General features: G+C 42.2%; 2 protein-coding genes across 6 annotated transcripts in view; one reads left to right on the top strand and one right to left on the bottom strand.

Annotated features, from left to right (window-relative positions):
• Positions 1–22,401, bottom strand: part of LOC102456449 (uncharacterized) — a 33,636-nt gene extending 11,235 nt beyond the window's left edge. The window contains exons 1-6 of one of the 4 annotated variants that reach the window (XM_075926933.1): positions 22,069–22,401; positions 10,094–10,232; positions 7,598–7,719; positions 6,129–6,267; positions 4,574–4,695; positions 2,485–2,595 (exon numbers count right to left, since the gene is read on the bottom strand). In XM_075926933.1, the coding sequence (XP_075783048.1) occupies positions 2,485–2,595; positions 4,574–4,695; positions 6,129–6,267; positions 7,598–7,702 (477 nt within the window). In that variant the 5' untranslated portion in view covers positions 7,703–7,719; positions 10,094–10,232; positions 22,069–22,401. The other 3 variants (XM_014570776.3, XM_075926932.1, XM_075926934.1) reach the window with 3 other exon arrangements.
• Positions 22,402–26,503: 4,102 nt separating this feature from the next.
• Positions 26,504–27,743, top strand: part of SRP54 (signal recognition particle 54) — a 59,751-nt gene continuing 58,511 nt past the window's right edge. The window contains exon 1 of one of the 2 annotated variants that reach the window (XM_075926931.1): positions 26,504–26,713. The gene's annotated coding sequence lies outside the window, so the exon portion shown is untranslated. The remainder of the gene's footprint in view (positions 26,714–27,743) is intronic. The other variant, XM_075926930.1, reaches the window with a different exon arrangement.

The raw sequence follows: 27,743 nt of genomic DNA, 5'->3' as shown, positions 1-27,743 counted from the left end.
AGCCGGAAAAAAGCGTCTAGACTGGCGCGATCCTCCGGAATAAAGCCCTACTTCAAAGTAGGAATAAGAGATCCTCCGGAAAAGGGCTTTATTCCGGAGGATCGCGCCAGTCTAGACGCTTTTCCCCAAGCCGGAAAAAAGCGGCGGCCATGTTTATTTAAATCCCCCGCGGATTTCCCTATTCTGACGTTGGAAATTAACATGCCTCTTCTGGAGAAGGGGCCAATGTAGACGTAGCCGGAGTGTTTTCATAATAGAATGGTATCTCTATATATTAATGGTTTGAATTTGTTTGGAACCTTTCTTATTTTTCTGACATATATGTGCACTAACGTGAACTGAACTTTTCTGTTCCAAGAAAACTACTAAAGAAATACAACACCCAAAAGTTGGTAGCCTGCAGACCTTAGCCTCTACTCCAGTGCAAATCCTTGATAGTATCTTTGCTATTCTTAACAAAAGAGAGACTGCAGATGCCACTTGTTTTTAATCATTCTAGATATAAGCATTTACTGGCTTTCATTCTGTTTCAATAAATAGTGAAACAGTGGAAGAACATCCATTGATTTTAATTAGATCAGTACTTACTTGTTTGGGATTAGCTAGCAGACTGAGCCTACTTGTAAGAACGTAACAAGAGCCATACTGGGTCAGACCAAAGGTCCATCTAGCCCACTAGCCTGTCTTCTGACAGTGGCCAATGCCAGGTGTCCCAAAGGGAATGCTCAGATAAAAAGTTGAACAAATCAAATATTACTATATTTTAAACAGAATTTTTAATCACTTCTTAATTTTAATGGACATTAAGGTTTTTTGTTTGGTTTAAAATCAAACAAAGTACAGATCGGTCTTTAATACAACACTGATTTTACCAGCTTCTGTCATTTACCAGCTTCTGTCATTCTGTCAGCTTACTCAAGGAGCTGATAGAGGAGGTATCTGAGCCATGATCTTTGAAAAATCATGGCAGACAGGGGAGATTCCAGAAGACTGGAAAAGGGCAAATATTGTGCCCATCTATAAAAAGGGGAATAAGAACAACCCAGGAAACTACAGACCGGTCAGTTTAACGTCTGTCCCAGGGAAGATAATGGAGCAGGTAATTAAGGAAATCATATGCAAACACTTGGAAGGTAATAAAGTGATAGGGAATAGCCAGCATGGGTTTATGAAGAACAAGTCATGCCAAACTAATCTGATAGCTTTCTTTGATAAGATAACGAGCCTTGTGGATAAGGGAGAAGCGGTGGATGTCATATACCTAGACTTTAGTAAGGCATTTGATACGGTCTCGCATGATATTCTTATTGATAAACTAGGCAAATATAACTTAGATAGGGCCACGATAAGGTGGGTGCATAATTGGCTGGATAACCGTAGTCAGAGAGTTGTTGTTAACGGTTCTAAATCCTGCTGGAAAGGGATAGCAAGTGGAGTTCCTCAAGGGTCTGTTTTGGGACCCGTACTGTTCAATATCTTCATCAATGATGTAGATATTGGGATAGAGAGTACGCTTATTAAGTTTGCAGATGATACCAAACTGGGTGGGGTTGCAACTTCTTTGGAGGATAGGGACATAATTCAAAATGACCTTAAAAAGTTAGAGAAATGGTCAGAGGTAAACAGGATGAGGTTTAATAAAGAGAAATGCAAAGTGCTCCACTTAGGAAGGAACAATCAGTTCCATACATACAAGATGGGAAGCGACTGTCTAGGAAGGAGCATGGCGGAAAGGGATCTAGGGGTCATAGTGGACCACAAGTTGAATATGAGTCAACAGTGTGATGCTGTTGCAAAAAAAGCAAATATGATTCTAGGTTGTATCAACAGGTGTGTTGTAAGCAAAACTCGTGAAGTCATTCTGCCGCTCTACTCTGCACTAGTTAGGCCTCAGCTGGAGTACTGTGTCCAGTTCTGGGCGCCACATTTCAAGAAAGATGTGGAGAAATTGGAAAGGGTACAGAGAAGAGCGACAAGAATGATTAAAGGTTTAGAGAACATGACCTATGAAGCCAGGCTTCATGAACTGGGCTTGTTTAGTTTGGAAAAAAGAAGATTAAGGGGGGACATGATAGCGGTTTTCAAATATCTAAAAGGGTGTCACAAGGAGGAAGGCGAAAATTTGTTCCTCTTGGTTTCTGAGGACAGGACAAGGAGTAATGGGCTTAAAGTGCAGCAGGGGAGGTTTAGATTGGACATTAGGAAAAAATTCCTAACTGTCAAGGTGGTCAAATATTGGAATAAATTGCCAAGGGAGGTGGTGGAATCTCCCTCTCTGGAGATATTTAAGAACAGGTTAGATAGACATCTGTCAGGGATGGTGTAGACGGAGCTTGATCCTGCCTTGAGGGCGGGGGGCTGGACTCGATGACCTCTTGAGGTCCCTTCCAGTTCTATTATTCTATGATTCTATGATTAGAATAGAATTATTCTTTAACCAACATATCAGATTAATTATACACACTATAAAATGTATTTAGTCACCTTTACTCTGTCTGTAAATTGGTATTTTGCTATAATCATTTCTTGCAACTGGCAAAAGTCTGCATTCATTTCTACTCCATATAGCTGGGATGCTGAGCTGTAAAGATAGCCCTACAATAAGAAAAGGAAATGTAATAATTGAGGTGCCTGTAAAATTACTACTTTTACTCTAAAGTGGAAAAATGAAACATTGTAAAGTGAAAAACAAACCAACATAAAAGTAGAAAATATACTAGAGTGAACTACATATATTTTCTGGGTTAAGAGCCTCTTTTGGCAGTTACAATTAATGTTTTTGAATATCACCATGAAAATACAGATGGAAGCTCACAGACCAAGGTAAGAAAGGGAAAATAAGCAACAGAATCCAACTCCACTTCTACTAGTAAGATATGTGGAAACTGACTTAAGGAAATAGGGGGAAAAAAACCTTAAAAGTTAGCACAAACAAAATTATAAATATAAACTTAAAGGGGAGAGGGAATTAACACATTTAAAGATTGTGTTGGGATTCTTTTTCTTATGTATTTTTTTTCTTTTGCAGGAGAACACAAAGCAACAAAAATATCTAACACACACACACACACACACACACACACACACACTGTATGAATTTCTGCAGTTCATGTTACACAGTGATATGTGAAAGTCCAATTTGCACTTATAATGGGATGGAAGACCTAAGAACAGTATTTTCCTCCGAGACTGAACAATGCTACTTATGGATACAGTATTTTTTAAAGTACCTCTTATGTAAAAATGCAAAGCATAATTTATTTCACCAATAACTTAAAAATCGTGGAATTAAATATTCTAAAAATTATTCTAAGCTAACTTACCTTCGGACTAAAACCAATCATGGAAAGTTTCTGTCCAAAAGGAGAATTTTTAAGAAAGTCTGAATGTCAGAAAACAATCAGCCTATAACAGGTAAAATGTTACAACTTTCTCTACAATTAACACTATAGTTATGCTTAGCTAGCGTAAGAAAGTTGAAAAAAATAGTGCGACAAAACACACAAAGTTACAGGTGTAACTTATTATTAGAGCTATCTGAAGCCCTTCAACCCCTATGGCTAGAAAGGCAACCTGTATAGATGAAACATGGCAAACTGCCAATTCTGAACTACAAGCCAACAATATGATGAAAGAAAGAATCTTTTAACTTTACTGCTACTTAATCTTGAGGCTTTCTTTCATTATAACAATATAAGTGTTCCAGAACGCCAAAATAAATCTAATAGCTTCCAACAAAATTACTATTTACGGGCTCAATCCTGCAAACTTTCACATGTGACAGGAACCTTATTCATATGAAAAATTCCAAGTTGGATTTTTCAGATGAGTAAAATTGCAAGTTCAAGTGTGTCCAAGATCAGGCCTTTACAGAAGACATCATCTTGAAGAAATTTGTATTAACTGATATAATTTATGCCCATATATATTTTGTACTATTGTTGGCCATGCATTTTACCAACAGCAATCTGAAATTACACTTGAGCTAATTGAGAAAGTATTTTATAAGACAAAATGCTTTAGGTGTTAGCTATGCAGTGTTTCTCTATGAACGGTCCATGGACCAATACTGGTCTCTGAGATTTCCCTGATACAGTTTAGGAAAGTAGCAAGCCAGTTTCAAACTCCTGAGAAACACTGAGCTAGGAGACAAATTGATATCAAAAGTATCTCTCTGAAATTTTAGAGTTTCCCAGCCTCACAATGGGATTTACCAAAACTCAGCAGAATATGTGGTCAGGCCAGGTAAGAAAACATTAATTTAGCAATGTGAGACTGAGCAGTAATAAACTAATGAGCAGCCAAAGCATGCAACAGCAATACACTACACTGCTGGACCACAAATTCTCATGGTTTGTGGAGGCAAGTCAATAAGTGAGATTGTGTTTTCATCTTTGTGACAAGCAGGAGAACTGACTGTACAAGAAAAGAAGACCTCTTATTACCTGGATGCTGTATGCTACAGATGCCTTTTTGTTGATCTATTATTTCAGTATGGAACAATGAAAGTTGCCAAAGGAAAAAGGAAAAAGAATGGCACAGAAACAATACCAATTCCCATGTTGGATTTTACCCCAAATAGCACTGCACCAAGCCTGGAGCCAACGTCAACCAGAATCTTTCCTGTCAGGTCTGGCAATGCATACTGATAAAGAAACTTCAGTTCCATGAGGGAAAAGGAATGAGAAATAAACTCTAAGAAATAAAAGCAGAACAAAACAAAGGTGTTATATGGGACAACATTCAAGTGCAAAATATTCAGCAGAGCATTACCCTACTCTGACACAGATCTCCTCTTCTAATTCTTCTTTCCTATACATTTTTATTACAGGGCTCCGCCAACCATCTGAATCCACAGTGTTTTTTGCGCTGACTTAGGGTTTGTCTACACTTGAAACACTATAGCAGCACTGCTGCACCATTGCAGCTGTGCTGCTGCAGAACTTCTGGGTAGGTACCGCCTATGCAGACGGATAGAGTTTTCTCATGGGTATAGGGTAATCCACCTCCCTGAGACATGGTAGCTAGGTCAATGGAAGAATTCTTCTGTTATCCTAGCATTTTGTACACCAGGGATTAGGTCAATCAAGCTGTTACCCACAGGTGCAGATTTTTCAAATCACAGAGCAATATAGCTGGGTCAATCCATTTTTTGTATGTAGACTGGGCCTCAGTCACTAAATTAATTTAGTTGAATCAGTATCATTCCTCTACTACAGAGAAGTGAACTATAATTATTAGAGTTGATTGGAAAAATTCAAACAAAACACTTTTTCATTGGAATTTACTGATTTGTCAAACTCGATGTTCCATGAAGACAATCTGATTTAGACAATATTTTTAGAATGCTTTTAGAACACTGAATGCTGCTGTAATGAAGTTGTTATATCTTGCATCTTAAAGGCTCTGCTCTGGGGTAGAAGAGCTACAACGGGTCAAACAGCAGCTCTCAGAGGCACTGTGCCTCCTAATGTTTCTACATAAAAAGGTGAAGGAGGAGGGCACTGGGCCTTTCCTCTTTAGCAGTACACAATCTGATCTCCTTCCTGACCGCTTTATGGTAGCTTTTGTCACTCATGCAAATGTGTACTGACTATGTGTGCAGAAGGCTTCTTGTGCTCTCCTGCAGGCAAAATATGGGGAATCATCTGGCCTGATGACTATCAGTTTAGAAAGACAAAGGCCAAGTCTACACTACAGATGTCTCAGAAAATAGCTGTGTCAATAGTGGCATGGTCCTTGACTGACATAGCTATAGGCACAAGCTCCTAGTGTAACCACAGTTATGCCAGCAAAGCTGTGCTTTTGTCAATATATCTTATTTTGCTTGGGGAACGACAAGGAGGAGGGGCAGGAAAAAGCTACATTGGCAAAAGTACAAGTTTTGCAAGTATAAACTGCTTTCATTCTAGATGCACTTGGCTGGTATAGCATGTCGGTATAACTATATTGGTAAAGCACTTGTAGACTTTACTTGGTCAAAGTCCTCAATCAGCTGGATGGTGTGTTGCTCAGCTGAGATACTGCATGACTATTTAAAAAAAAATATAAAATATCTACATCTATTGTATAGTCACAAATCAGCCAACATATCTATTTGGCTTGTGCACTCACAACACAGTACTCACCTAAAGATGCAGTCTTGTATGATCCACATGATACACAGTAGTTTCTACTCATTTTCCCTTTCTCACACAATGAATCTATAATGTCATCATCATAAAGGAATGCATCGACATGAACTGTTGGCTCAGACTGCTCATGTACCTGAAAAAGATGATAAAATCTAAGAAAAAAAATCACAGCCAAATCTCTCTATTTCACTTATAAAGATTTGTTTTTTAAATACAACCTAAAGGTCCAGATTGTGTCCTATGCATTGCATTAGGACTAAATTATGTATCACAAGTCTTAGAATTATGTGGCACTACTTCCTCACACTATCCACCTTACTCCATAGTTCAGTCCAATCAATCAAATGTAGTATATATTTCTCCAAAATGTAGGGCTAGTCCAACCAAATTAAGCTTCATCGATTTAAGACACACAAACTAATTTAAAAGAGGGGCTGCAGAGATTTATTTAAAATAAATGTGATTAAAAAATGCAATTCTTGTGTGTTGATGTGGCCTTCAATTTTCAACTGACAAGTAACTGCTTTGTAGAAGTTGTCACGGTAAAGCTGGAGGTTTGAGCAGCTGGAAACGGACAAGTGGGACTTTTAGTATCCAGAAGACAACAGAAGGTTATAAACTAGGAAAGGAATGCAGTCCCCCTTTCCTTTGGGGAGCTGAGTGCCTCATTACTCACCCCAGAAGCACACTAGGGTAATACTGCTTTTCTTACAATTGTCTAAAGAAATACACCTTTATATTTCAGGATCAGAAATACCACTGATTAAAGCATGTATAATTTTCAATCAGATGAACATTACTGGGGGAGTATTCCTCAAGCAACCCCTACCTTCTCTTTACTTTCCTCAAAGCACTGGCATATAGGGCCAATCCATTTTTTCAGTTAAGAACTACATGCAGCTCCTCTGGGGATATATTAACTCTGTTCCTGGATTGAACAGAAGAAGTGTTTAAGTACAAGATATGCTATTTTTCTCCACCCCAATACACGAGCTGTGCATCCTGCCTCTTACAGTCCCTAACATCTCAGGAAACAAAGAACTGGAAGTCAAACTTGTATCTCCTGAATTGTAGTGCCATTACATCACTGCCCCATCTTTTCAGTTTTCTTATTAGTTCATGTTCATACTGTAATAATGCCTAGAATCCCAATTAGGGATCATCAAGCCAGACTCTATATTCCATAGTCAGGTTAGCTGCATTGTGCTGGGCATTCTACATGCATATTAAAAAGACAGGCCCGTCTGTAAATAACAGTCAAAGTAAGTAAGTGAGGCACATTGAAGTGAAGGGATTTTCTCAAGGTCACAGAACAAAGCAGTGACAGAGTTTGGACCAGAACCCAGACTTCCAAATTCCAGTCCAATGCCCTAACCAATAGATAATACTGTCATCAGTACAGTGTTATAATCCCTGAGTGAGTGCAGTGGCACAGCAGAGAGAAACCAGAATGACGAGCTTACTTTTTGAATCGCTAGATGCTCCGAATTAAGCATTGCCTCAATGGGTAAGCAATTCCGAAGATCTTCAGCAATACTTCTGAGCACAACATCATCATTATTGAACATGAATTCATCAAAGTCATCTACAAAATTATTTAAAACAATCATGTGTATATCATGGGGACTGTAAATGATGACCAATATAGTACAGCTTTGATTTGTAACAATGCTAGATGTATTGGAGGTTTTGTGAAGCATGTTTTCCAATCTTTGCTGTTAGTATTTTCAGCCAGAGATAAATCTAAATCCTAATAACTGTGTTTATTAAAATAAGTATGTTAGATTTCAAATTATGCTCATATTTACAAATCTATAACTTACACATGATACTCTACATCCCACCAAAGCAATACTGTTTTAATCTAAGATATAAAAATATCAAAGATGTTTTAGAAGTGTTGTAAAAATGACAAAACTCACAGTTGCTTGCACACATACAATTATCAGAAAGGTTTCTATTATAGAGTCCATCTTTCAAATAGAATGCCCCAAGTTACAAACACGTGACTTATGGACATTCACACAGACAAACAAAAGCTCACCTCAGGCAGGGATGTCCTTAGGATGTATGGGACCCTACACAGTACAGTACAATTAAACTGAGGCCCCAAGGGGGGAGGGTGACTTTTTAGAGATGTGATTTTATAATTATCATTTAAAAACAAAGTATTTTAAAGCAAATTTTAAATTAAGGTCCTATAGATTAACACAGTACATTCAGAAGCTTCAGGGGTTAGCCGGGTTAGCCTGTTACAGAAAAAAAAAAAGGTCTGGTAGCATTTTATAGACTAACAAAACATGTAGATGGTATCATGAGCTTTCGTGGGCACAGCCCACTTCTTCAGGTGACCAGAGTATGAGTTTAGGAGGTGCACACCCAAAATAAATAGGAGAGGGGAAGGGGAGGAGGGAGGGAAGAAAAAAGAAGGGGGGTGGGACTACGAGAGCAGAGAGAATCGGTAAGTACATTCAGACACTGACACTATATACGTGGGGTTGGCAAATCCCTGTTAAATGGCTTCATTAACACTTGAATAGCTCTCTCTCTCTCTCTCTCTCTCTCTCTCTCAGGTTCAATGTTCTGCTAACATTTTTCACTTTTAAGTTAACTTAACTCTCCTGAAGAAGCAGAGCAACAAAACCGGGTTAGGAAAGAGGCAGGTGGACTTGAAGGCTCAGTGGTGCCCCACATTTTCAGATGTCCTATGCAGCTGCATATTCTGCATCTAGGTAAGGACAGCTCTGTTGCTGTCAGTCCCTGAGGGGCTGAGGATCGGCCAAAGCCACAGGAGCTATACGTGGACCCAATGTCACATCCTATTTTTCACATCCTATTTGCAGATTTTTTGTTGTTTTCCACATGCAATCATAAGGATCTTCCCATTTTTCTCCTGATTTATCCTCCCATCCTCCTCTCTTTAGATCTATAATCAATTTTGTTTTAATCACAGAGGACTAGCTGAAACCTCCTTTTGCAGTTCCTCTATACTCCATCCACATTGAGCTCTGACCTAGTTTTAACCACCAGCATAGGCCAGGTTGCAGTTATACTTATTTTTTAAAAATTAACAACATGGACTGGCACCACCCATCAAAACTTTGTCCACACTTAAGACCTGTCTCTCCTCAAATAGCAATTACTTTCTATCCCATTCTGTCTGTCTTATGTATTTAGAATGTAAGTCTTTGAGTAAGGAGACTGTATTTTACTACACATGCATACAGCACCTAAGACAATGAAAGCATGTTCTTAGTTGGGACTTCTAGGCTCTTCAAACTAAATAAAATGTTTCCACTACTACCACTAGTAGAAGTGCTAGAATAGACAGTCTGTCAATTGCAGCCACTGTTCAGAGCAAATCTAGAAGCCATAACGGTTCAAATGCCAGGGGCTGATCCACACTAGGGTTTCCAATGTTTCTAGTATTGGTGGAGCTGTATCATGCCAGCAACCATGGACAATTTTAAACACAGGATAAACACAGCCAAAGGCCAACTAAACTACAGTTTTAGCCTCAAAGTGGTTTTTGAGTCGGGTTTAAGACTGTGCCAGCAAACATGGCTTAAATAAAGGAGTCACTATTGACTGGTGCAAGAGATTAGTTCTTTCCACCTACAAAGAGTTTTGAATGTTGCTTCCACAGTGCTTCCCAAAAATGAGACCAAAAGTCACTTCCAGGTCTCTTATTATGCTGCAAAATATTATTGCTGGGTCTTTAGAACAGTTGGACCCCATCTAAGATTTATAGATGTTATTATTACTTAAACTGCGATAATGCCCAAAGGCCCCAATTACGATCGCAGCCCCACTATATTAGGCACTGTATAAGAACATGGGCTTTGACACAAAAAGCTTGCAATCTAATTTGAAAACTAATCTAGAGTGGGTAATAGTACGAAGGATAGGAAAAGACAGAGAAGAGGTAAACTGTTGCAACATTAAGTTTTGCAAATTACACAAACAGTGTGCACAAATCAGCTCCCCTCGCGGACTAGCTGCCTGCCACACCCGCTGCTGCCTCTGTTATCCGGCACGCTTGGTGATTAGGGCGTTCTGGTTATCTCAAAATTCCGGTTATCTGAAGGTCCCATCAACCTAGGAAAAACCAATGGACAATAATAGTAAAACTCAAGTTTTTAATACTGGTAGTTTTTTAGTGTGAGGCAGTTGGTTTCACATTTCTATTTTGAGTTAAAGATTATTAGTACTTCTTGAATAAAAAATTGTTAAGCCAATCATGGTAAACCAAGCCAGGCCTGTGCACCTGAAGATGTGACAGTATTGTGGCTGGGGGCAATGCTGGTTAACAAAGTCTTCTGGTTAGCAGAGTGCCGGATAACAAAGGTTTCACTGTACATCTTTTTCCGGTTGCCTCTAAGATCAGCTGTCATATGAATAATGATACAGCATATTACAAGATCACTCTTTCAAGGTAAAGTGCTGAGTTCACACAATAATATAACCAAAACCTAGAAGACCATTCTATGTTTAATGAACCCAATAGGACAAACTGCTGAAATACGAATTCTGAAAAACAGATAACCAGCTAAAGCTACTTATCACCAAATGGTGACATTGTAGGACAAAGAAATAAAATGACTGGAACTCATTAACTTTGGGAAAGGTCCCAAAGTGGCAACTTATTTTAAGTATCACTTGTGGAATATTCCGAATTTGTATTTTCAATTCATGACTAAACATAATTTGAGAGGTTACCTATTTTATAACCAAAAAAGATATAGTAACACCTACTTCAAATGCACAAACCTTATATATCCATGTATTTCTAATCACCATTGATTACAAAATCTAGGTACCAAATATTTCAAATGTAAATTTCCACCTAACCCTGGGAAGGCTATATCAACTACACCTCCGGTAGGGTTAAACTAGATAGACTATTCCTTGATGCCTCTCTCTCCAAATAAGAAATCAAAAACTACCTCAATACACAATATCTTTCTTGTGTCATCGAACTGGGCCTGTTATTGGTACTAAATGGTGAGAATGTACAGTACATAATCCAAGCTCTAATGTGTACCTTCATGGAGCCAATAGCATTTAAAAAAAACGGAAGAAACTACACAGTGTTTATAAATTAGTTTAAAATGAATCTCAGTCAATAGGAGGAGGATTTGCTGGAAGGAATATTACTGTCTGTATCCCACTCCAAAACTATTTCTGTTGGACCTGCTCAATGTGCATTTATAATTTAATTAACACATTGGAAAAAAAGTTATACTTTGCCACAGCTCAGCCTTAATGTAGCAGGTTTAAAATTAGCCATGTAAACATCAAAAGCCTCAATCTGGATAGATAGCACCTCTGACTGCTGTACCATTTTGGCATTAGCAAAAATTAGACTGCACAGAACTATAATAGCAGTGGTGGGCAATCTGTAGCCCTGCGGCTCACAAGACATTTTGTTTACCATTGCTCGTGTGCAAAGTTGCCAGATTTCACTGATTTCCATCCATGTAATTTTTTCCCTATAGGAATTGCTAAAGTATATACACATAAATTAAGGGCACATGAAGTGAAGTGTGTGCTGATTGCATATAACATTGGCTGTAAGAGCTGCATGTTCTCTCTTCATCCAATCAAAATACTGTTACAATTTAATGGGCACACCTTGAATATTTTAGTTACCCAACCAGTTAGCAAAACTGCCCCATGCTGGGAGACCATTTTCACTCAGGGATGTTAATAAATGAGTCTTTCATGTAGTTGACAAGCATTTTACACAATTAGTTGATAAAGAATAGCAGTGCTACCACTCAAACCCAACTCCTGTTGGGTCTGGCAATTACCCTCACTGTGGCTCTGCTCTATAAGCACTTGTAATGTAGAGCTGCAGCAGGGGTTGATGCCAGGTCCCAGCACAAGCCAGGACTGAACCAGCCTGCCCGCCTCCTTGCTCTTAGTGCTGGGACCAGCATCAACCCCTGCTGCAGCTCTGCAGTATAAGCACTAAGAGCTGGGACGTGGGCAGGCTGGCTCAGTCCCGGCATGAGCCAAGACACAGCATCAACCCCTGCTGTGGCTCTGCACTACAAGTACTAAAAGCCAGCATAGGAGTTGATGCCAGGTCCTGGCACAAGCTGAGACTTAGTCAGCCATGGCCATGTGCTGGCTCAAAAATTTACTTGTGAGGGGAGTATTATAGATTAGCATTATCTGCTACATGTAAGCACCCACTTATGAGTTAAATGTTTAATCAAGCACACCATTACATCCTTATTTTGGTTATGACAATCTTGTCCATTTCAAAGAAAGAAGTGCAGCAGGGAACCTGTACAAGGGGGGACCGAAGTAGTTCCTGCTCACATGGTGTCTGGAATGCTGTGCCTTTCCCTTTGAAATGTACAAGAGCCACAGGTAGCTCTTGTACATTTCAAAGGGAGAGGCACAGCAGTAGGGACCAGTACAAGCACTTGGAAATGCCAAGTGATCCTTGGTGACCCAGCCTACCTCTTGCTCACAAAGCCATACATGGACCCCAGTAAGGATCAATTCAACTTTAGGTTGAGCAAGTGCAGAATGGTGGTTGAATGTGCTTTTGGACATCTAAAGGGGAGGTTTAGAAGTCTCCTGACTAGGCTGGATCTCAGAAAATGCAACATTCCCTTTGTGGTTTCAGCCTGTTGTGTGCTCTATAATCTTTGAGAGAGCTGGCAATGTTTCCATATGAATTGGATGGAGGGGGGAACTTCAGTACCCCTGCCCTTCCTAAAGGGCACCTGGTGGGTGAGGGGCCAAAGGTGGGGCACTCTTGTAGTGAGGGAACACCCAGCAAGACCCTTTCACCTGCCTCATGATTCTGTCTCCTCTTTATGTTTTTATGAGAAGCAATCCCATTCCAGGCACGTACCATTTTCCTAGCACAATGAAAGCTTTACCTTGCTTTAAGTTGTAAAAGAGTAGGGATGTAAAAACCATCCAAGAGTTAACCAGTTAAACTGCTTGTTTAACCGGTTAACCACTGGCCCGGGGGAAAATATACAGATGGTCAGGGCTCGACAAATAATGCAATCTACTCACCCGTGGCGAGTAGATTGTAACCCGGAAGAGCCGGGTTCAGGCGATCTGCGCATGCGCAGATTGCCGGACAGCGCAGCTGGCGAGCCCTGCAGATGGTAATGTTTATAAAACTGCTTTTTTCCTTACTAAATTAACTACTTTTTAAAACGCATTATTTCTAATGTATTACACTATTCAGCATTTTACCCTGGGAAAAAGGTACATATAAAAATCATACTATATCTGTACTATTTTAAACTATTAGTGTAGGAACAACATATATTGATAAGGGGATTTTTAGTCTTATCAGTAGAACTCTACCAAATTCACAGTCCACTTTGGTCAACTTTATAGTCATAGAATTTAAAAAATAGTAAATGTAATTATTTCAGCTACTGAAATCTGAATTTTCATGGTGCTGTTATTGTACAAGTCTTGACACAAAAAGAAGGGTTTTTTGGGGGGGAGGGATTGCAAGGCTATTGTAGGGGGTGTTATGATATTGCTACCCTTACTTTCGCACTGAGGGTGACAGTGCCACTTCTGCCTACAGAACTGGGCAGCTGGAAAGCAGCAGCTTCTGGCTGGGATTCCAGCTCTGAAGGCAAAACTGCCACCAACAGCAGCACATAAGGATGGCATGGTACTTCTATGCTACTGCTAGAATGGTGCTGCCTTCAGATCTGGGTAGTTGGCCAGCAGCTGCCAGACTCAGGCCACCCAGCTCTAAAGGCATTAGCACAGATATAAGTGTAGCAATACTGCAGACCAGCCTAAAATCACCTGTGTCCCCCATCCCCTGCTCCTCCATAACTCCTTGGGTCATTGCCCCCAATTTGAAAAATGGTGGTTTCCCCCATTAAATCTGTATAGTATATGTAAAGGCATTCAAAAGACAAGACCACCCAGTCCATGATCATAGAATAATAGGACTGGAAGGGACCTCGAGAGGTCATCGAGTCCAGCCTCCCGCCCTCAAGGCAGGATCAAGCTCCGTCTTATCCCCTTATCAATATATGTTGTTCCTACACTAATAGTTTAAAAATGATGCATTTTTTAAGGCTGTGAATTTGGTAGGGCTCTACTGAATGTATGACTCATTGGTAAGAATCCACAAATAGACTTTTAAAATCTGTTTTAAAAGCTTAAAATACAAAAATGGTTTTATTGTCAGTAACAAATATGACTTAATGACCTACTTTCAGATTTTAAATGTGGATTCCTTGAAGTGACAGTGTCAATCCTGGTCACGTCAACTCATCCCACCCTGCTCCTGAGGTTAACTAAAGTACCCCAGAGTTTACTGCATGAGGTTTTTTTTAAAAAAAGCATAAGCCCTCCAAACCTGAAACCACACCACCTCTCTATAAACATAAATATCTCTCAGGACACTTTTATAAATATAACTCTGGAGGATCAGTTTACACAATACTCTCAATCCTCTAGCTGCAGTGGGCACCATCACTAAGGGCTTGGGAAAATAAATCCAGGTGCATGTTCTGAGTCAATGCTCTTTTCAGTTTACACCACACTTTTAGAGTTTCAGCACCAGATCTGCTACTAGCAATGCTCATTCATTTATTGCTCACGAATGCTCCAGTTTTTTATATAGTAAAGATGCCTTAGGTTGACAGAAAACTGGCAGTGATAACCGAAGTCCCCATAAAACCAGTATGTCTCCCCCTTTAACACAACGTGGGCATATTAAAAGTAGCCTCTTTCAAACACTGAACTCTGTACCCCAATTTAATGGAATATTTGCAAGGGGGCTCCCACATTGACTTTAATTAGCCTTTAGGTTTTGTCCAAGTTTCCTGGGGCAAAATTTCTTGGACTTGGCTCTCTCAGTATTATTTTAGAGAAGTACTAATCTATCTATCTATCATTTTTTGTTACTATTTGACAGTTAATGTTCCATTTCTTCAAGATCTAAAACTGTAATTCAAAGGAGTCTGGAATGTAAATCACCAGAAAATGACGTACATTACACTGTAGTGTGTGGGATGAGGAAGCTGGTTGCGACAGAGTGAAAGCAGTGTTGCTAAGCAGCTGCCTGAAGACAGTAGACTATTTCTATCATCATGTGAAAAGACTTGGAACTTCTGTTATTTGTAAGAACTGAAAAGTATTACTGTATTTTATTCTCTATATGGGCAGAAGAGAAAAATCAATGTCTTATACTTATGTTACCATAATTACTAAGGAATATTACTCATGGAAACTCTTAAACCAAGAAACTGACATTTTCTATTTGAGTACTTAGTTGTTCAGAAATGTCCTTTTTCTAGGCAAGATAAAAGTTACTACTTTTTGCTATGCTATAAAGATCTCAGATTACTTTTAACTGATGTGCCAGGTAACATTTTGCATATTTATCACTTTCATAAAAGTAAAATCTTAATAAATTGTTTCAAGTAAAAAAAAAACCCCCATCATGCTCTCTTATACATGATTCCACGTTACTGCATGAGGATCCACCTGCTCAGGTCTTTATGTCAAGCTGCCATGAGCTGCAAAAACAACCCTGGGGTTGTGATCAGGATGTGAGCCTGAAATAGCTCTGATGATGTTGGAACCATGCCAGCCCACCTCAACTGGAACTATTGCAGTGCAATATATTGATGAGAACAGAAATAGGACTGAGGTAGGAGTATAGAAAAGACAGGGAGAAACTTGTTTTTCAGAAGATGTTGTTTTCTCTATTTTATTTCTCCTTTCCCAATTTACAATCAAATTGGTTTCCTGCTATTATTTGGTTCTTCTTTTGCCATTGTTTCTCTGCTCCATCCTCTGCATTCCTAGAAATACTGGGCTCTAAATTCATTGCATGATTATGGAGATGTGATCACTTTTCACCATCTCTCATGATACTGGTTTCTCCTTGAGTGGATTCTAGAAATGTAGTCAAGTGTTGACTAGACATCTTAGTACTGACTTCCTGAAATATCTAATCCTGTCCCAATCTTAGTGGTTATGGGAGTGCTCAGATATTACAGCAATGATGTGGCATAAGCACTTAGACCAGCAGTGGACAACATAGGTGAGGTAACGGGCCACTAGTGGACCTCCATCTCCATGGGCCGCAAGACTGTCTCTAGGGACACAATAGTTTTGCTAACTGCACTTGCATATCTAAAATTTGCAGGATGTGCCCATTGAATCGTAACAGCACTTGGATTGGATGAAGAGTGAGCACACGGTTCCCACAGCCAATGTTGTGCACAATCAGCACTTACCTCACTTCATATCATGTCACTTTAGCAATACCAGTAGGAAAAAAAGGACATGGACAGAAACCAGCAGAATCTGGCAACCCTGCACATGTGCAACAGTAAACAAAATGTCTCGTGGGCCACAGATTGCCCACCACTGACCTAGACTAGGGATGTAAAATCCCATTTAATCAATTAAACTTTTAACTGGTTAACTGATTAAACAGGGCCGCCGGGCAGGAATCCGTTCCAGCCTGCTGGGTTAGAGCTGCCACCTACCCACCATGACCAAGCTAGAGCAGCCCTGGCTGCTTCCAACCCTGTGCTGGGCTGCCACTTGCCAGCCTGCGTGGGAGTTGATGCCATTTCACAGCTAAAAACACAGATGGTTTCCTGCTTGTTTTTTGCCTGGTGCTGATGCAATATTCACTTGCAATCTTTCAAAACTGTGAAATACAGTAGCCAAAAGTGTATCCCTGATTCTTAAATAATTACATGCAACACAGTAGTCTTGGTATTACTGACAAATGCGATTTTCCTGAAGAAGGAAGTGTATGCAAATGAACTAGGCAAATTTAAGGGCTACATTCTCATGGCAGGAGGCTACCATTTATGAAAGGCAAACTATTTCAACTTCTAACAATAGTGAAACTCTTAAAACAGGGAAGATTCCTGAGAAGACCGAATGAGGACACCCAATTATTTTGTTCACTAACTGGTTAGTCTAGTTGCTCAATTCTGTATTACCAGTGCATCCACTCTATCTTGGCGTTTGATCTTCTACATGTAAACTTAAAAAAAATGAAATGCAGTTACAAAACTGATGCAATGTTAGTTTTGAATTGGTCTACAAATCATAGGAATGTATGGCTCAAAAAAAAAAAAAAAAAACACCTTGGGTGATCTAGTCAATAGGGATGTAAATGTCCATTAAAACAGTTAACCAATTAAAATATTTAAACTATACTGTTAACTATTGGCAGGCTGTCAGAGGGCAGTCGGGGACTAACTTACCCATGTTGCTTTGGCTCAGCCAACTCAATGAAACCAGAGCCAGGGTCTTGCTGTCCCACTACCAACGCATCCAGAGTCCAGCCGGATGGTCCGATGCAGACAGGGCTACTTGGGCCTGGTACAGCTGACTGTCCAACTGGCTACCTGGTAAGCATTCCAGTAACCCTAATGCCTACCGAGTAACCAGTTAACCTTTTTCATCCCTACTATTCCAGTCTTTTGCACTCATGGCAGGACTAGGGATGTAAGCGACTACTCAAGTAATCGACTACCTGATAAGACCAGGCTTATCAGATAGTCGAGTGACTACTCAACTACTCACTCATCCCTCCCTCACCGCTGCTTCTGTACCAGAGACAGCAAGAGTGGGGGGAGGGGAGGAGGCAGGGGAAGCAAAGCTGCAGTGATTCTAGAGCCAGCACAAGCTCGAACTGTTCAGACCTGACTTCCGCCAGCGCCAGGAATTACCGCCGCTGCAGCTCTGCATTTTAAATGTAGTATTAAGAGCTCAGCAGCTCTTACTACATTTAAAATGTAGAGCCACAGAGGTGCAGAGTCTTCCACCTTTCTCTGAAACATCTGGTGCCAGTCACTGTCAGAAACTTGATATTAAGCTAAATCTATCATGATCATAGAACTGAAAGGGACCTCTAGCAGTCATTGAGTCAGTTCCCTGCACTCATGGCAGGATCAACCACCATCTAGACTAGGGATGTGAAACTATTAACTGGTAAGCATACCAGTAAACATGAGTCTTACCGGTACGCTTACCAGTTAACCGGCCCCGCCAGTGAACTCTGGCATCCTTGACAGATGTTTGCCTATCCCGCTCTTAAATATCTCCAATGATGAAGGTTCCCAACCACCCCAGGCAATTTATTCCAGTGGTTAACCAACCTGATAATTAGGACATTTTTCCTCATGTACAACCTAAACCTCCCTTGCTGCAATTTAAATCCACTGTTTCTTATTCTATCCTGAGAGTAATAATTTTTCACCCTTCTTGTAACAACCTTTTAGACTTGAAAGCTGTTATGATGTTCCCTCAGTCATCTCTTTGCCAGACTAAACAAACCCAATTTTTAAATCTTCCATCATAGGTCATGTTTTCTAGACCTTTAATCATTTTGTTGCTCTTCTTTGGACTTCCTCCAATTTGTCCACATCTTCTCTGAAATGTGACATCCAGAACTGGACACAGTATTCCAGCTGAGGCCTAATCAGTGCAGAGTAGAGTGGAAGAATTTCTTCTTGTCTCTTAATTACATCACTCCTCCTAAAGCATCCCAGAATGGTTTTTTTTTTGCACTAGTATCAGAGTGTGGACTCATATTTAGCATGTGACCCACTAGGGCTCCCAGATCCCTTTCCACAATACTCTTTCCTGGGAGCATGCCATAATCAGATATGGATTAGGGATGCAATAGTGTAGTTGATTAACCAATTAACTGACAAGCAAAATTCATAGATTATTGCTATAGACTGCAGGCTTTCCACCCCCTTTTCCCCCCCACACACTTACCAGTAGATTTTTTAGCAGGCTGTCCAGCTCAGTCCTGGCTTGAAACGGGTCTGGGACCTACTCCTGCTGTGGCTCTCCATTTAAAGTGTATTAGGAGCTAGGCAGGCAGGCAGCCTGGCTCAGTTCCAGGTCATATTGGGTCCGGGAGCTCAGACCCAGCCCTAGACAGGGGCTGCTGCCTCTTTATCTGAGGTAGCAGCACAGGGCATCAGGCAGCCAGTCTATGAGGGGAGCTGGTTTTTAAACTGCCTCCCTTTGTGAACCACCTTCTGCCTAGCACCCTACACTGCTGCCTCCGATACAGATTCAGCAACGCCAAGTGGCAGGGGCCTCCTCAGGAGTGCTGCTGGTCCTGCCCCCAGAGACTATAGAATAGTTGACTAACCAATGAGAATTCTTGACGTTATTCAACTATCCAATTAATTGATATTTAATCCCAAGTATGGAAATTCCTATATTTCCAACTTGCTGTATATCTAATCAGTTGATGGCTGGAGATCTTACCTATGTCTCTCCTATGTTGCTGACAGACCAGGTCAGCCGGTTTCTCGGAACCCTTTGCAAAAATTTCTTCCTGCAGCAATAGATAACTGAACATTTGCACTAGTTTTAAAGTTACCCACAAACTTTTAATATTGGAACAAAAAAATAGCCTGTTGGGAGTGTTCCTATATTATTGGTGGTGGAATACTGGAGTTGTAGGTGATGGTTACAATTGCAACTTTTGGTAAACAAGGTATTGTGAGGGACAGGTTTAGCACTTGGGCTGACAATGACAGTCCTTTGTCTACTTGACTAACTAGACTCAATGGCTCAGAGTTATTGATTAGATGGAAGCATTTGGGGGGGGGTGTCTCAAACCATACCTACAATAGGAAAACACAGGTGTACCTTCAGATTTAAAAGCATGTTAGCACTGTGCTGCATAAAATGGCTATGGCTTCGGAGCATTATTTAAATTAATCCTATACATTTTCAACCTTTTCAGAGGTTGTTGTGAACAGTCATAAGTCTCTAATAAGTTTAGTTTTAACTTTCCAAAGTCTCTTTTAGAAATAGCCGATACATTACTCAAAACTGGTTGGTACAGTACTATCTGGGACTCAGGAGATGCTACTTTGTATTAGACTTCCCATGTCACATTGGGCAAATTACTTAATCTTTGTGCCTCAGTTTTCCCCTCCCCCCCAAAAAATTTAAAAAATGAAATAAGTACTTGAATCCAGAGGAGTCTTGTAGGGATAAATACATTGAAGATTGTGTAGCACTCCAATACAATAAAAATGAGAGTCAGACAGACAGACATAGAAAAGTGCCATCACTGAAAAATATTACAGTTTACTATCAATAATAGGATGTCAATGTGCAGTCAACTACGTGATTAACTGATAAATTTAGGATTAACCAATAAACCTATCAACTATATATGCTCTTTTCCTTGCTGTCTCTGTATCAGAGGCAACAAGGGGGAGGGAACGACAGGAGCTAGTGCCCATCAGGAGTCAGCTTTTAAGCGGGTGGTCCCCACAAGTATCAGGTTCTGCTAAGCCGCCTATCACCTTTACATCCACACTGATGACTCTGACAGCTGCCTTTTAAGCCAGCTTCCTTCAGGTGTTGGCTGCCTTCCCCAACCCTCACAGGGGCGGGTGGAGAGGGAAGGAGGCAGGAGCCAGTGCTCTGGGAGAGCCAGCTTAAAAGCCCCAGGCTCCCAGCAGGTAGAGGCTGCGTTGGCATCCCACAGAGCAGCCTTTGCCAACGGCAAGCCCCGGCCTGCTACAGACAGAAGTTGCTACCACCCCGTTCTGCTGCCTCTGTATCAGGGCAAGCATTTTGGGGGGAAGGGGTTGTCACTGCCCTGCGACCTGACCCTTGTGGCCTAAACAACACCAATTTAACCTCTCATTATCTTTTACATTCCCTGTTACATCAAGCAATTAAAAACTTATACAACAAATAGTCTAGTAACACTTTAAAGACTAACAAAACACGCAGATGGTATCCTGAGCTTTTGTGGGCACAACCAGTCATCTGAAGAAGTGGGTTGTGTCCATGAAAGCTCAGGATCCCATCTACGTGATTTGTTATTCTTTAAAATGCTACTAGACTATTTGTTGTTTTTTAAGTTTTGCCTGTTACAGAAACTCAGCTACCCCTCTGAAGCTTTCAAGCAATTAAAATCAGTGTTGATATTGTTTACAATCACTTTTGTTCGTATGTCTGCAGTGCAAGGCCTGGACTAAAAACTGGATTTTACCACAGTTTAAAGAAGTGAATCTTCTGCCCAAGACTGAGGCCTGGTTTACATCAGGCCAGAAAGGTTGGCTTAGGGCATGCAACTCCAGCTAAGCAAAATGTGTAACTGGGGTCAGCTTACCTTAAGCCAAGCCTCGGCAGCATCCACACTGCAAGAGGGTGAAGGGAGCAAACGTTTCAGTCAGCTTCCCTTACTCTCTGCAAAAGGAGGAGTATTGGGCACCAGCAGGAGCTGCTCTCAGCATCCAATTTAGGGGGTCTATAACACACTAAATCAAATGCCAGACTTGCCTCTGCATCGTGGATCTAATGGAAAATATAGACATGCCCTGAACGTTTGAAAACGACACCAAAGCTAATCCAATTATACTAATGCTTATGATAACAAGGTGCATTCCTAGCGCCCCAGCTCTCCCAAAAGCGGAGAAAAGCTCGAACACCCGAGCCTACTGCGCCCCACAGCCTCAGACCCCCAGCCAACAGGAAGCCTACGTGGTTTTTATTGAAATCTCGAGGTTTTAAGCCAATTTTACGATGTTCGGTGTCCAAGGGGCGGCAGCTGCACGCTGCTGGGGGCCGACACCGGAGTTTCTCCCGCCCAGCCAAGCCCGACCCGGCTCCCCCGCTCCGAGAAGAGAAGACGCGCGCTGGTGAGGAGCGACCCCTCCCGAGGGCGGCACTGACTCCCGCGCGGAGGCAGCCACGCGAGCAAACGAGGCGCCTCACTGGGCCCCCGGGCAGGAGCTCACACGACACAAGGGGAGGAGCCGCGCGCTGCCAAACCCCCCGGCCCAAGGGGCGCGGCACGCGCAGCGCCTCGAGGTGCCGAAGGAAGCCCAACCCCCGCGCGGCGTCTGCGGCTCGCTAGGACCAGGCACGTGCCGAGGCTGGCGAGCGTGTCCCTTACTGGTCGTCCGCATCCAGTGCAACAGACGGGACCGGTCGGCCGCGCGCGCGCCCCTTAGCACAGCCAGCACCGCGCTCCGAGCCCCGGTGAAATCCATCGCCCGCTGGATCTTGACCCGCCGCCCTAGAGCGGGCAGAGCGCAGCACGAATGTACTGCGCATGTGCGAAGATGGCCGCGAGCCTTATATCCCCGTTGCACGTGCTTTCCAATGCGCATGTACAGGGAGCACCCCCTTTTCTGAGCCCCTGGTCGTCTCGGGGCGCTACGCGCATGTGTGGAAGAAAGAGCCTTTCTCTAGGATCACTCGGATTTGGTAGGCCTGCCAGGAAGGAGGCGATTCCTACCCCCAGCCTTTCCTAGCCCTAGAAAAAGGCCCCCTCCGTGCGCGTGCGCATGCACACAATCACGTGCGTGTCCGGCCCTCGCACAATTCACGGTTGCTCTGTCTGCCCTCTCAGTGCGCATGTGCATTAAGAATCCCTGTGCCTCCCGACTCAGCGGGGAGGAGGTGCGCTGCCTTCTAAGGTGGCTACTCCTGCAGCTAGTAGGCTGCGCGTTACGCTGCTTTAGAGCGTCACGCGGGCTCTTTAAGGAAAGCCATAAAGGGAAGAACGTTTGCTCACGTGAAAGCAGAGATCATCTGCCTTCAGGAAACCCCCTTTGGTGACGTGGAAGCGGCGAGCTCGGGGGCTAGATGCGGAAGGGATGTTTTGTCCAATGGACGCAGGAGCTTTGTTTCCCAAAAGACTTGATTTACAAATTCTAGATCTTGATACAGATGAGGCGAGGCTAGGAACTCTGACTCTGCCTATAGGCCTCAGAGGGGTAGCTGAGTTAGTCTGTAACAGGAAAAACTTAAAAAACAACAAATGGATTGGTAGCGCCGCAGAGACTAACAAAACATGTAGACGGTATCATGAGCTTTTGTGGGTGTAACCCACTTCAGATGACTGGAGTATTAGAAGTCCAGATCCAAGAATAAATAAGGGAAGGTGGAGGAGGGAGAGGGGAAAAAAGGAGGAGGAAAGAAAAAAAGAGACAGTAGATGGTTCAAATAGTTACAGGAAGCTGACAAGAACAATTAACACCTCCATTGTTTGTATGCTTAATTAAATCATTAGGATGTAGATGGTTGTGTGCCAGCCAACCAATGCCCCTGTTCATATTATTTGCATAAGAATTAAACTTGTAAAGGAAGTTAAATTCCAATCCTTCCCTGTTTATTTGGCTTGTGGAATTGGTCTTAAAGAACATGGTGGCTTGCAGATCCATTAATGCAGTGGTCCCCAACCTTTTTGTGTGGCGGGTGCTGCACCGGTGGGTGACGTCATCCCACTGCATTGCCCGGCCAGCCAGCCGGCCCTGTGCCAAGTGCGCCTGCACCGGTGCCAGACCCCCCCCCTCGCAGCCATTTTGCCACCCAGACCGGCCACCCTGCTCTCCTGGCTTCCCTGCCGTGCTCCCCTGCCGGTTCTCCTGCCGCTGGCACTTCCCCACGACCCATCACGGCGTGAGTCCTCCCCCGGCCATCCCGCATCGCGACCCCGACTAAGCGGGCTTTTATGTGCGCCCTGGTGGGTGCCATGGCGCCCACAGGCACCGTGTTGGGGACCACTGCATTAATGAGTGTCCAGGCAGATTAAAGTGTTCTCCAACAGGTTTTTGTGAATTGCCTTTTCGGATATGATTGTGTCCATTAAATCTTTCCCATAGAAATCGTCTAGTTTGGCCAATATACCTGGCAGTGGGGCATGTATAACCCATACACCTACATGGTGAGGTTTACTGTCCCATGCAGTGGCATTTAGGTCACTTACAGTGGGAAAGAATGAGTTTGCTTTAAGACTATAGCCTTTGCTGAGAGCCAGTTAGCTTTTTCTTCAAGCAGTAGAAGCTAATACACTAAGCTCCAGAGCAGTGTTTCTCTACCAGTAGTATAAGTATCTTTAGGGGTACTCGAGAGAACTCCGGGGGGTACATCAACGCAACTGAAATTTGGAGAAAAACAATTTTTTTGTAAGTTTTACAGTGCTTTATAATTGTTGTGCTTTTTACACCCAAAAATTTCATCACCTACCCAGCTATTATTAAGTTGTTTAAACAAATTCATTGCAATGGTAGAAAAAAATTGTGTGTCTGAAAACTGTATGTACTGAGGGTACTTATAAGTTTTTTTAAAGGGGAATTTTATAAAAAAAAAGTTGAGAAACACTGCTCCAGAGGTCCCAGTTTCAGTTCTCCCTGGCGGCATTAGCTATGTACACAATAATAATGTCCACGTTTTTTCCAAATTAATTAGTATCCCACATGTTTTTTCCAAATTAATTAGTGTCCCACCAGTGTATTGATCATCATATCAGAAGATTAAAATGAAGTCTTAAATCCTTCAGACGAGTCAGACTGATGGTACCAATGTACTTAATCACACTTAAGCTAGAAACATTATAAAATTATAAAGAAGTATTGGGGTTAAAAAATTATATATAAAATCCATTACAGAACCCTACCTTGAAGCAGTGTACTTCTCCCCCCCCCCCCCATCTTATATTCTACATATTGACAAATAGGTGTCTTCACAGAATAAACTTTTTTTTTCTTCTAAACAAATGGCACCCCAGAAATAGCCCAGTCCATCCTATGAGACATATAAAAAGCTTTTGTTAGGGGTAGCTCAATTCATTCCGAATATCCTGCAAACAGTATGTAATGTTGCTATTATTCTCTGGCTTCAAGATCAATTGGGATAAGTCAGAAGCACTGAAGACCTCATTAGCTTTTGTTAGAAGTGCACCTTAGTTTCAAAGATGCTGCTTGTGGCTAATTCTATAATAAGTTATCTAAAGTTTTATTAATAGGAAAAGGAAATGAGTTTATTTATTAGGTTACATCTGGGAAACATACACAAATGAGTTGCAATCAAGTTTCAAAAGATAATATATGCTTATGTAATATAACTTAATAAGCAATCTGTAACTGTCCTTTATGGCTAAGCCAGGTTCAGCAGCCGAAGAGTTCTTATTTATGTCTAGACATCTTGCTGCAGAGTCCAATCAACACAGAAATCTAGTTCCTTTTTCTTAGGGCTTTTTAGCTTCTTCTCCCCAGTTCTCTGAGTTGGAAACTCAGTTGACAGCAGGAATTCACCTACATGACTCACCTTTAGGAGTAGCAGAACAAAATATTTTGTCCTTGTTAATGTCCCACAGTAGCCTATCTGTTGTTGGCCTTCTTCTGTTCTGAAAGACATCATACCTCCTCCTGCTGGAGATCAGCATTTTACACAAATTAATGTCTGTCTCCTGTCTGGTCATTTACACAATTACTGAGAGATACAATACAAATGCTTAAATATTACCTTAAAATATGGGATATAGATGTTGTAAGATAAATTAATGTGTGCAGTAACTCACAACTATTTGATAAAAACTAAACACATTCTTATAATTCTAAAATCTCTTGTAACAATACTAATACAGAGGTGAGCCATAGTGATTCCAGCTTTATTTGTCAGTGTTCAGGTGAAATATATGAACTTTCTTGTGAGCTGGTACCTAGTCTGACAACATCAAAATCAGAGTGATTGTCCTTTCTAGGATATTTTTTAGTCTAATTTCCCTTCCTGTCCCTTGTATTTTATCAAAATTGACAACATGTTCAGGTCTTTTTGTGAGATGCTGGCAACAATCTCCTTATAAAGATTTCAGCTCCCTATCAAAACAGGTGGTTTTAGATTTCCCAGCTTTAAACTTTAGCAACAGCCCAAGCACTACAGTGGCTCATTCACTTACTGCAAAGTCCCAGAAGGACATGTTGCACTTGCAAAGTCAGAGAAATGTATAAACAGCAGGTGCTAATTTCACCCATATGTTCTGGAAATGCCTGAGCACTTGGTTTGGGACAAATATATTGTAGAGTTAATTTCCCCCATCAAATAACATCGTGTTGTGAGCTAAACATGTAATTTTAAACCTAATGGATGTTAATTAGAAGCCAAAAATCTGAAAAACTTTTGCTAAGGAGAGCACAGATAATTGCTAATAGTGACTACAAAAAATGGAAATCCGAAAGAGCACAATTTTAGACGGATGCATAGGTACTGTATGTTTGGAAGCCCAGGAAAGAATTGTATATAGGCACAGGAATACTCAAGGAAAATTCTCAGCGTGATACAAATAAGTGATGTGGGCTGTAACCAGTCAGGCATAGCATATGTCAGGTACAGCTGGGGGAGGTAGCAATGGATTAGTCTACGGTGAGATGTTTGAGTACGGTTCGTGGTGTGGGGTTTGTCTCTGACCGTTGGATAAGTTAACAGACAAGGAAGATGACCTGACCCATGGGGAGGGGGACGTGTAGTGAAGAGCAACAAGGCTCCCGCAGCTTAACTTCCCAGATCCACCTTAAGGCGGGCGGGCTCGTGACCCGGAAACGGAAGTAGTTGCCCCGGGAGGTCGAGGGTTGAGTGGTGAGGTGACGTTTCCCAGGCTGAGCGATGGCGCCTGTGGTCGCGGTGTTGTGAGTCCCGGTGGCCCGGGCAGGGGCGAAAGAAGCGTGGCCCCCGCGGGCTCGGCCTGCATTGCGGCCCCTCTGGCAGAGCGGCTGCCCACCGCCTCCCGCGGCACCGCTCAGCGCGTGTGCTCCTTGGTGAGTCCCGGGAGCGGGTCGGTTCTCGTCTCCTTTAGTGCCCCGCCCCGAGCGTAGGTTCCCTGGGACTGCTGGGGGAAGTCTGAAGCGGCTCGCTCGCTGCGGCCGGTACCACCGGGCACCTGGGGAGGGGCCGCCGCCTGCCTGGCAACCGGGCAGATTCGAAACAAGACGCGCACCTTTCCAGGCACCAGCCCGCCCCTGAGTCTGGCCCATCCCCGGGGCTTTAGAGCCGCGCTCTCCTTCTCAGTCAGTCCTGCCTCTGTTGTACGGTCAGCACGAATTTGGGCGGACGCTGCTTCGTCTCGGCTTCTAGCAACCCGGACCGTCACCTGTTGTCAGGGCAGGTCTGAAGCTTGGGAATAACTTCGCATTTTGCGGCCTGTTGCTGTCCCAGACAAAATGTGGCTTTATTGTTTTATGCAAAATAATTTCTTGTTGGCTATGGGTTTGTTCATAAGTAGCCGTGGAGGATTTTATGTTTGCCCTCCTGCACTTAAAATATTGACATTTGTTCTTTTAGCAATACCAAATACTTAAACATGCAACTTCAAATTGCATTATACAATCCCACAGGAAGAATCATAGAACTGGAAGAGACCTCAGAAGGTTATCAAGTTCAGCCCCCTGCTCTAGGCAGGACCAATTCCAACTAAATCAACCCGGCCAGGGCTTTGTCAAGCCGAGACTTAAACACCTCTAGGGATGGAGACTCCACTACTTCCCTAGGTAACCCATTCCAGTGTTTCACCACTCTCCTAGTGAAATAGTTTTTCCTAATATCCAACCTGGACCTCTCCCACCACAACTTGAGACCATTGCTCCTTGTTCTGCCATCTGTCACTACTGAGAACAGCCTCTCTCCATCCTCTTTGGAACCTCCCTTCAGGAAGTTGAAGGCTGCTATCAAATCCCCCCTCACTCTTTGCTTCTGCAGACTAAACAGACCCAAATCCCTCAGCCTTGGGACAAGCAGGAGACTCCATAAATATCACCTGAAATAGATAAAAATGCCTCTGAGTAGATATTT

The sequence above is a fragment of the Pelodiscus sinensis genome, chromosome 4 (assembly GCF_049634645.1).
Source record: "Pelodiscus sinensis isolate JC-2024 chromosome 4, ASM4963464v1, whole genome shotgun sequence".
Lineage (NCBI taxonomy): Eukaryota > Metazoa > Chordata > Testudines > Trionychidae > Pelodiscus > Pelodiscus sinensis.
Note: the sequence above shows the minus strand (reverse complement) of the source record. Positions and strands in the feature narration are given on the sequence as shown.